General features: G+C 36.0%; 1 protein-coding gene across 1 annotated transcript in view; it reads right to left on the bottom strand.

Annotated features, from left to right (window-relative positions):
* Positions 1 to 244: 244 nt before the first annotated feature.
* GBE1 (1,4-alpha-glucan branching enzyme 1) overlaps positions 245 to 11,576 on the bottom strand; it is a 276,669-nt gene continuing 265,337 nt past the window's right edge. The window contains exon 16 of the mRNA XM_065539304.2: positions 245 to 664. Coding sequence (XP_065395376.1) covers positions 623 to 664 — 42 coding nt within the window. The 3' untranslated portion in view covers positions 245 to 622. The remainder of the gene's footprint in view (positions 665 to 11,576) is intronic.

The raw sequence follows: 11,576 nt of genomic DNA, 5'->3' as shown, positions 1-11,576 counted from the left end.
CACCCTGTACTACAGTCACTATATATTCTCAATTCTTTCCAACTGGTTTTACTCCTCGTATGCAGACACCCTGTTTAACAATGCTGTTTCTAACACTAAAAGATTCCTTTCCTTCATTCCACCTCTTAGAAATTTTCTTAGCTAAGAACTAAAATAGAAAAAAACATAACAAAAGTTTGGCTTATCCATGGGTCAAGTTCACGCAATCTAACCTACCAGCTGAGATAAAACAACGAGACAATTATTTTAGGTATGTTTTATCAACTCCTGTAGTGAATACTGCAAATCATTCTCAGCTCTTCACAAGTTCTCAGTTTGACCCTCCCTCTTCCTGTTGGTGCAATGGACATCTCCATTCAACTTTAAGGTGAAGCGATACGCCAGTGAAGGTCCACTAGTTTTCTGCTTCATCACCTAATAATCTGAGTTGATACCTCCTCCTTTTTACCTCCCTCTCAGGAAGAATTGCCCTCCTCCTGTCCAAGTCACCCTCAATCCGTTCTCTCAATCCCAGCCCTCTAGCTGGGTTCAGTGGACCACACCGGCAATCCCAGCTACTCCGGAGGCTGAGGCAGGATCACTTGAGCCCAGGAGTTCCAGGCTGCACTGAGGTATAATTGCATCACTGCACTCCAGCCTGAGGAGCAGAGCCAGGCCTCCATCTCTAAAAAAGAAAAAAAAAAAAAAAAAAAGACATTTTAACTCTCTCCACCTCTGCTAAACTATCATCCTCAAATTTTATCTCTCTACTATCTCAAGGTATATGCAATTTTCTCAAGGTGTATTATAAAGCTATCCTTTCTTTCTCTCTAAAAGAAAAAAAAATTTAAAAATATAGTCCACATTTTCCACATTTGCCAGTCATCGACTGCTCACTCACTTCTCAGATCTTTCCAACCTCCTTCTTTTATTTCCAAGCATTTTATCATCACTTTTCTATAAAGAATCACTATTAACATTCTAAATGGTAGATTTAATGAGTTTTTACTTAGGACTTATCCTACTTTTCAGCAGCATTTCTTACCACTGCCTGTCTTTGTTATTGTTGCTGTTACTTTTGTTCTAAAATTCACTGCCCTTTGTTACATAACTTTGCATTTTCTCCATTCCTTATGTCTCTCTTCATACTAATCTACCCATTCTCTGGGCTTATCTGCCTCACACCATGTACCTGGGAGCTACTGGAAGGGTCTGAGTTCAGCAATCTTATTTCCTAACTTCACTTACCACTTCTTTGTACATGGCATTTTCATTTGTAGCTCTAGTTCCTGAATCTCTTGAGATGGTGATTGAAATTTTAGCAGCATGCTGGGTGTTTCCACATGGATTAGCCTCATGCACTTAAAATTTAAGAAGTTTGAGATCAGACTCCTCACTGATCCTTGACTTTTGTACTGCCTGTTTCTATGTCAATTATTGGCATCAGTATTCTTCACCTTTAAATTTAACGGTTATTGTTAATTTTTATTTTCCTCAAAACCTCTTCTTGACATTTTATACAAAGAAAGAAAAAAGGCTAATTGTCATTGTTTCTGATGGTTTAACCTACCATGTACTAAATAAATGCTAGTTTTACTATTTTTTCATTTTCCTATTTAATTTTTAACTGATAATGACAGACTAATAGTTTGACAAAAATATTTAAAGGTTGTGAAACAATTATGTCTTTTTTTCTTTTTGATTAAGATCATTTTGCATGGTTTTAGCTTATACTGTCATTTTTATAATTCTTCATTACTCTGCAAAGCAAGAAGGCCTGGGTGCACTATGAATTCAGTTTCAACAGTCTTTGCACATGGGCTGCACTGTGCATGGGGTGCCCTTCCTCAGCAACTTCATTACTCTTTTTAGAATAAGGGCATCTGCAGATGGCAGAAGGGAAGTTTCGCCATTGGCTTCCAACCATCCTCCTGAGAATTAACCACTTCGGTGCTGTAGGCAGCTGAGATAATCAGCAGAAGCTTCTAGCAATATCTGGGCATCCTCCTGAGAATCACACTGACTTTAGTGTTTCAGAGAGCTACATTTATTAGCAATGGTTTTTCTGTAGTTCTGTCATTTCTGGAATTTCTGAAAGCCAGAAGTAACTTCCTGACATTTGCTTTACCAGCACTTCTAACATTTGTCTCTATGCTCCTATAATAAATCATGTTGTGTTTGTAATACCTTTAGTGATGTCTGTTTTCTTGTCTGCCCCTGACTGATAAATCATTTGGCACCAGAAGCACTTCCTAGCTGAAGACAGTATTTTTTATTGGCTATTTCATTTAGTGAGATTTGTAGGCAGTAATGACTTTACCATTGGTGGAAAATGAGATGAAAGTCCATAAAATGCAGACAAAACAGTTACTTAAATTGTCACTTGTAGTTACCTGGCATACAGAGCCTAATGAAAGTGAAGCTGGAGAGTCCAAGTGACTTGGAAAAGAATGACAAGGAAGCGATGAGCACAAGGACTGTGGGAGAAGATGTCTACACTGAGATTAAAGGATGAAAATGCTCAGGATTTTAAATTCTTAGCTCAAGGCATGATCAGAACACTAGAATGCCTATTCCTGGACTGGAATAATCTTTAATCTTCTGTAGCCTCAGGACTGATGTATTAAAAAATCAGACCCAAACTTTGAGGCTGCAGCCTGCAAAATTACCATGCAAGTTAAATTCACAGCCTCAACAGTTCTCTTCAGTAAAAGGTAGGGCATTGACCATGAATAAGTCAGGATGCAACCAGAAAAAGAGACACTTTTCTGAGAGCTTAAAGCACAAGGAATTAAAAGCAGAGGTTTGGTTACATTGTTGATGAAAGCGGCTTAGAATCTGTTTAGGGTCACTGATACACATCCCTAACTGTGTAGCTCTACTGAAACTTCTCTGGTTTCAGCCCATCACCATCTCTGGTGTAGCAACTGAAGTAGGTTATAATTGGTAGCCCAACCTCTGACATTTATTTTCTTCAAAGTACATTTCAGAAGATCTTAAAGCACATCTCTGATTTACACCACAACATAATACAGAGATTGGCCAGTGTTCTGTAGACTTGTGGGCAAGTCTTAACTCACAGTGGGATAATGGGCAAAGATTTCTCTGAGTCAAAATTTTCCAGTAAATAAAATTTTAACATTGGCATAGATTGGTAGATTTCAAATGCTATTCACTTTGGAATATTTTGTTAAAAGCATTACTATGTGGGATTATAGACAGATTAAAATAGAGTTCCTATGAATGAGGGCTCTCAGTGCCGTGAAGCCATGCCCAGTAAGCAGCCCCAAACTCCGCTCCAGCCCTGTCCCTGCCAACCATGTAGGTGTTAATGAGGATGTCCCCCAGAATATTTTGAAAATCACTACATTAGAGGATTTTAAGCTTTCTTCAGCTCTAAATACTATTTTTCTCTCACTTTGTAAACAATCTTTAAGGACTTTATAATCCATAAGAAATTAAATTCAGTCTTCTTAGCTTAGACATTGAAGGCTATTTATAAACTGGTTCTAACTTACTACACTTTTATTTTTAAATCATTTTCTTCACAGACATTGTGCTTCCATCATTTTGGACTAGTTCATGTTGAGGGAATTAATGTATGTTTAGAAAGCATTCAATGTAATTTCTTAGTTCTAATATACTCATGTGCCTTCTTTCTGTGTGCCTAGAGCCCCACTAATCTACCTACTTGAATCTTATGTATCCAAGGCCAGCTTCTTGATTGATTTATCAATTGAGATCATTTAGTTTCATTGATAAGTGAACCATTTAGGATTGTATTGACTGGAAGTAACAGAAAATCCTAAATATATTAGTAAATACATAAGGCCTTTTTTTTTTAAAACATATAAAGTGAGTAAAGGCAGCTCATAATTATATGATTGGTTTAAAATTATCGGAAATCTTGCATCCTTCTATCTTTCCCATCTGCCACCAAACATGTAAAGTTGTCTCATAGCTAAGATAGATACAGATCTCCAGCATTTTATACACATTCCAAGCAGCTGAAGGAGAAGTTTGTTAATAGTAAATGTTCCAGTTTTCTGTTTTTCCTTTTAAGCAGTAATCCCAGAAGTCCCACCCAATGTCCTCTTTTGCCTAGAATTTAGACACATTGATGAAACTTGTCATTTGGCACCTGAATAATGGTTCTATTATTGTGGAAGATAGAAGAATGGACATTAGATAGGTAACTCTTAGACTCTGACACAATAACAAATCTATTTGCTCCTTTGTGACTACAGTCAATTTACTAAACTGTGAAATTCTATCTTATTTATCTTTACATTCGAAGAACCTGGCACAGTATCTCAATATATGAATGAATAATAATCAATAACAAAATTGTCTATTTTAAACTGACATTTGACTAGCTAGTCAGAATGTCAAGAATAGACCCAGTTTATGCTCGTACTAGTTCTACGAGAAGTACTAGGAATAACTGTCCAGGAGAGACAAAAATAATTTTTATTTGAGAATGATTCTTCAAAAGAACAGAACAAAAGCTGAACATTATTAACTTCACTTTTATGACTGCCTGTCAAAAAAGGCAGGGTATAATATATATTCTTGTATCCAATATTATTTTTTATTTTGTCCCATATTAAGAGCTTCTCTTAACTTTTCATATATATCTATGTAAATGATATGTAATACATTTTTTAATGATTTAGGTATATAAAGGAATGGAAGTTTGATTAAGCACATGTAAGTATTTATTATTTATTATTTTGCCACACCCAGAACACTTATTTTTTGTATAAACTTTCCAACGTTTTACACATTAGAGTGAGATATCTCTCTAATGTGTAAAAATCTCCATGATTTTAGAAAATCCAGGTTTTATCCTAATAAAATATCAAGGGAAGCGCCTGTACTTCTCATTAGCTTTAAGTGGTTCCTCAGCAACCAGTCACAAAATATTGAAACAGATCGCTATGGACTATGTCATCACCACAACAGAAGCCATATTTAAAACATCTATTCATCTATCTCTCTATATATCTGTGTACCAATCTATGATCTATCTATCCATCATCTATTTACTACCTTTCTCCAAAAATAATGCAAATAGTTTACAAATATACATATACTGCAATAAGTGATATAAAAATGAATTTTAAAATATAGGCAACAGTAATCAGCAAGAAAACGTTAGGCTGAAAAAAAAGCAGATCAATCCAGCAATTAAGTAATTAAATGAAATGTTTACCCTAATATCCTACTCTCTTTCTAGAAAATGGTCGTTAATCTGGTTTTCAGATTTCTCATAACCCAGGAACATTCATTAAAGAGAACTTTGAGGTCAGTACTTGCGGATCCAATTAAACACCTCTCATGATTCCATAGAGATAGAGAGTAGAATGACAGGTACCGGAGGCGGGGAACGAATGTCTGGGGGTAGGGGCAGAGCGACTGGCTAATGGGTACATACATACAGTTAGATAGAAGGAATAAACTCTAATGTTCTGTAGCAGAGTAGGGCGACTCTAGTTAACAACAGTGCATTGTGTGTTTCAAAATAGCCAGAAGACAGGACTTGAAATATTCCCAACATATAGACATGATAAGTGCTCAAGGTGACGGATATCCTAAATTCCCTGACTTGATCATTACACATTCTATGCGTGTAACAAAAATCACACGCACTCTATAATATAATGTGTACAAATATTATTTATCAATTTTTAAAAACCTATCAAGAGATTTCTGAACCTAAAGAAACAAGATCGTCCGTTAACAGTTAAATCACAAGATCATCGTTCTAACAGAAATGTTGACTCCTAGATCAGGTGACCATGAAGGAAAATGGACTGCAAATGCACAACACACACACAAAAAGGAGTTGGAAGGAGAGAGTTATTGGTCATAGACACATTAGAAAAAGAGAGATAAATTTATCTTTGTGTTACTGTATACTGTGTTTAGGAAAATAGAGCTTTTTACCTCCAAGATGATATTGATGTTCCCTGTGAATGAGGACTGAGTTGAACACCGTTCAATGAGTTTGGGAAATAGTGAATTAAACAATACTAGAAGAATTTCCTTATTTTAGGAATTTTCAGGGCCTTTAATATTTAATCTGCATCATGATTCTGTAAGGGGGAATAAAGTATGTAAGATTTCCCAGACTTTGTTCGCAATTACGGCAGATGGCATGCTATTTTCATTGTGCTGCTTTCCCTCTTGGACACAGGAAGACCCAGCCCACTCTGCAGTTAGGTCAGGACAATATGAATGAGTTTTGACTAATAGGATGGGACAGAAGGGACAGTGGGAAGAGGACAAACCACTTCCATGCCTGGATTTTTTTTTTTTTTTTTTTTTTTTTTTGCAGTTCTTCAGTTTTCTCTTTTTCCATTATGACTCTGGAGGCAATAGATTTAAGATAGCATAGCTACAGGATGGATGAGAGTCCCTCGCTATTCTGTAATGAGATGTGATATAAACGAAAAATAAACTTTTGTTTCATCCAGTCATTAAGATTTTAGGATTTACTTGTAAATTCGTCCTAGTTTCTCCTAGCTGAGAATTGCAGTCACAGCTCCTAATTTTTGAACATTTACAAACATCTTGTTTCTTAACATGAAATGTAGCTCCAAGATACATGGCTGAAAAGTATATGCCCTAGAAGCTGTTACTCTTTATTTAAGCTATTTAAGAGTAACTTAAATGTGAAAGAAATTTTACCAAATATCCTGAGTTTCGTTTCAGAATGTTTTTATTTATTCATCTGTAAACCAATACCCAAATAATAAGCACAATATCTTAAAGGAAGTAATCCAACGCAGATCCACAAGAGGCCTAAATTTTAGACATTGACTTTCATGCAGTCGTGGTTTTAGACCTTTGCTTTGTCTGTTGGTCAGGGAAGATGCTGAAAAACAATTGGCTGTCATTTTTCCAGTCCCTTCAGAAAACTGTGTTCAGGCTCCTGATCCCAGTGTCTTTCAGCCCTGGTTTGTCTCCCTGGGACATCGGATGTAATTTGTTGTAACACTATACTTCTCCAGTAAAGGAGAACTATCTATTCAGGTATCTGTTTTTATTTTACACACACACACAGTTAAACTCTACATCTGATTTGGATTTCACTAGTCTTTCCATAATGTCCCTTTTTTGTTCCAGAATCACGTCTAGGATACCACATTACATTTAGTTGTCATGCCTCCTTAGTCCCCTCTGGACTGTCTAGGACAGTTTCTCAGACTTCCTTGTCTGGCATTTCCTTGTCTGGTCAGGTATTCTGCAGAATATTCCTGTGATAGTTACTCTTATGTGTCAACTTGGGTAGACTACCATGCCCAGGTATTTAACCATATCCCCATCTGGGGGCTGTTGTGAAGGCTAACACCAATGATGTTGTGGCTAACATCAACCATGAATTGGCATTAAGTCAAAGATATTACTCTTGATAGTGTGGTTGGGGCCTCATTCAATCAACTCACTAGCTTTATTAAGCTTCAATTAATAAATGAAAATTGTATATATATGATGTGCAATGTGATGTTTTGATACATGTATACATTGTGAGATGATTAAATTAAGCAAATTGATGTATTCCTCATCTCACAAACTTATACCATTTTCTTGTGGTGAGAACATTTAAGATCCACTCTTTTAGCAATTTTCAAGTATATAACAACCTGATATTAACTATAGTTATTATGCTATACAACAGATCTCCAAAACTTATTCCTTCTAACTGAAACTTTATATCCTCTGACCAACTTCTCTCCACCCTGCAACCATTGCCCCAGTTCCCGGAAACTACCATTTTACTCTGCTTCTATGAGTCCAACCTTTTTAGATCCCACATATAAGTGAGAACATGTAGTACTATTTGTCTTTTGGTATCTGACTTATAATTTTGTTTCTTTATAAATGAGTGGAGTGAGGAATTTAAGTTGAGAAAAAAAGATAAGATAGAAGCATCATTCTCAAAATTTTTTAAAGAAATGATGAGGATAAAGGAGAACCATAAACAATAATTTCCAGTTCTCCTTATGGCAGAGACAATAAAGAAAATGATCATGACTTGCTGAGGAGTCAAACAACAGTATACAGTCATCATGAGGCAAAACACCCAACAAGTGAATGAGGCAGAGTGTGACAGCAGGGGCTGAAAATGGTGAATCAATCCAGATAGAGGATAAGCGCTGGCACAAGCTCTCAGTCTTTGGGGCAGTCCTCCACACTCATCCCTCACCATCTCACAGCAAAGTGGGGCATCCCACCCTCCCACATGGCTTCAAGTGCCACCCTGTCCTCCAACAAAGACATTCAGATTCAATTAAAGGCAAACAAGCAAAAGAATACAAAGGAGACAGCCAACTTTTGATCCCTGATATAGAGATTTCCGGTGATCCTTTGTGCAAATAGCATAAAAGGCAGCTGAGAACAGTGAGATCAGCACAACCTAGACAAAAGGGGTGCAGTCATAATAATTTTGCAGTTTAAGAATAAAAATGTGCTCAGCACAGCACACAGTAAAAAGAGAGGGCTCAATACATGGTAGCCAATACAGTATGTCTTTCAAAAAATAGATGTTTCAGTAAAGAATTAGGCATTCTACTGCTTTTTCTACATAGAAAAGTTCCAGTGAGTGATGCCCATTTACCATAAGAAAGAACAAGAGGGAATATAGAGCGACTGTGTGTCTGCATGTGTGTAATATCATATGATCAGTTTTAATCAATGATTGACAGCGTGGCTTGGGGTGTGCGTGTAATGAAGTTGCACACAGTATTTTTCATGTATATTACTGGAGTCAATGGAAAGTGACACTACAAACAGTTAAAAAAGAATCCTTACTGGATATAAATAAAGAAGTGATAAAGTTATTTCATCTCCTCCTCCTTCCTTTCTAAAGGAAAAATAGAAGACTTATAGCTAAATAGTTTGAGGTGAGAAATTTCTAAAGATTTGAAACATATATATTGCATTTCATTGCACAGATCTAGAACCTTTTTTAAATCCAAATAAAATCATTTGTTTGGGTTTGATGCTTGTATGTAACCAGAAAAATACCTAAAATTGAGAACAAGTATCACACACAGAGATCAAGTGATTCATTTGTTCAAGTCAAATATTAGAATTAGTGGACTTTGTGTTTTCAGTTGACTTACAAATTATATACGTATATGTGTGTTTTTTCACACATTTATATGTGTTATAATATGTATATTGGATGAGTTTGTTCACACATTTGCAGCTTTCTATTTCCCGCATTACCTTAGACAAATATGCATAAACAATTTGAACACTTACTTCATTTAATTCAAATTCTTGTGTGGAAAGTAATTTGGTGTGATAGCTTTTTTTTTTTTTTTTTTTTTTTTTTTTGTCAGTTTTCTGTTTTGTATTGCCTTACTGTTACTATCAGACAGCTGTTGAAATTTCAGGCCAATGGTTGATATCTCTCCTCCATCTTCAAGAAATTAACATCTAGTTGTATAAACATTTATTAATAACAATGTGTTCTTATGAGTACAGACTTTCATAACAAAAAAAGATGAACCAAATTGTTTCTACCTATGAGCTCTCTTTCGCAATTCTTGCTTTCTCTGTCAATTATTCCTTCTGCCTGTAGTCTACCTAGGTTGTGAGTAGGAGGGGAAGAGGGAAAGAAATAGAGAACCTCAACACTTGGTTGCTATGATGGGGTCTAAGACTATTTCATTTTGTATATAGTTTACATTGCCCTCTTGGTTACCGTAGAGAGACCTTTAAATGCCATTCACAAGGTTGGGCTATATTAGTGCAGAGCCTGAGAGTAGCTGAAACACTAAGGGGGCATTACACTGACCACAGGGGAAAGGAATTCACTGGGACATCCGTATGTTCCAAGAGGAAACAAGCAATGAGGCACTGAGCATGAAGAGTTGTAACTTGAGCCCATGTCTCCTGTCCACTGTATCACACTATTCTTTTAAAATACAGTTCAGGCTTCTGGGTAAAACAGTCTACACAGCATACATATATGATGGCTAAACACCTCTCTCTGGTCCAGCAGAAATAACAAGAAAAACTGTAAGTCATAAGTAAGCTACTGAATGACATGTCATTAGCATAAGCATATCTAACACAAAATACATTTTTAATGTATATAAACATTGCTTCCTCTGCATAGTTTTTGCCAAGAGTTAAAATCCAGATGTAACATCTTAGGGAGACAAAAACACTTACAGCTACTGTATGATAATTCCTCACACTACCAATTAAGAAACTCTGCCCTAAAATATGAATGTTTCTCTGAAATTCTCTACAAATCACCATTAATAAGATAATAGAGCAAAAAAATTAGCAGGGAGTTCATTTGATTTTTCCCCCCTAAAGGCTGGCTTTAGTTAGAAAATTTATCTACATTTCTATTCTAACACATTGTGAATGATAAATGAACTGCACTGCATAAAGGACATGACATTGCTATGCTATTTTCTTTCATCAGAATATTCTACCTCGCAAAGTTCATAGCTCAGTGCTTGTCCCCTTATAAGGAATAGAGAAAGAAATGAAACTCACTACTCTGAAGACCTCAAGCTTAGGGCATGACTCAAAATAGCAAAAAGAAATAGTCTGAGAGGCACAAGGCCAGCCAGCAAGCTGATTCACTGTTTTGGTCTCTATCAGGTCTGTCTGTTCCAGCTCATTCTACATAGGAAAACCAATAAGAAAGCTATTTTACATTGCTTTCATCAACAGATTCAATGGCTTCAGGACCAGAGACAGTGAAAAGGTGTTTTTCCAGAAACTGAAAGCTGAATGCGAGAGGAAAACACACGACCCTTCATTGCTTTCCTCCAGATCTGTCTGCACTCTCTTCTGTATTATTTGAAGAACAGGCTTCTTATTCAGACAACCTCCTATATGATCCCCATAGCAATGGCTATAACCCTGATGGGTGATAAATATTGAATTGAATTGGTATTGCTAAGGGGAGTGCTTCAGTCAGAGAAAACAACAACAACAACAACAACAACAACAAAAACTTGCATTCTTTTATAGCTATTATAAGAAAAATCAATTTATTGTCACTGGTTACTTTTTGAACTTGAGGAACATGGTGGCTAACTCCCTCATTTTAGGTTAGAGATAAACATGTCAGCTAAGAACAGGGCAAAGTGAGAAACATGACACTTACAGAAAAGAGAATATGAGAAAAGTTGACCCTCAGAGTTCAAGTGGTATAAAGTGGGAACCATTCTAGGAGAAATGTTTACAATTCAATTTTTGGCTATTACGAGCTATGGTATTTTCTGAGTAGGCTATTTATTAAATGAAAACCTTATGCATCACTAGCATTAGGTGTAAATCCTATTATGGATAATAGGGCAACTACTAGAACTCATTTGCTAATATTAGAAAATGAGAGCAAGAAATCTGTACTCATGTTTTCTAGAACATAAAGAACTGAAACAGCAAAATATTTATTTTTAAAAAGTCAACAGAGACAGGTCACTCTCATTTCTGATGTTGGCAATAAACATGTCAGAGACAAAAACAATATAAGGCACATTATAAGAGTAACATTTTGCAACTTTCTGTTTTGATTATTGAAACACTTAGCCAATAAAGAACTTCCCACAAGATGA

Source organism: Macaca fascicularis, chromosome 2 (genome assembly GCF_037993035.2).
Source record: "Macaca fascicularis isolate 582-1 chromosome 2, T2T-MFA8v1.1".
Taxonomy (NCBI): domain Eukaryota; kingdom Metazoa; phylum Chordata; class Mammalia; order Primates; family Cercopithecidae; genus Macaca; species Macaca fascicularis.
Note: the sequence above shows the minus strand (reverse complement) of the source record. Positions and strands in the feature narration are given on the sequence as shown.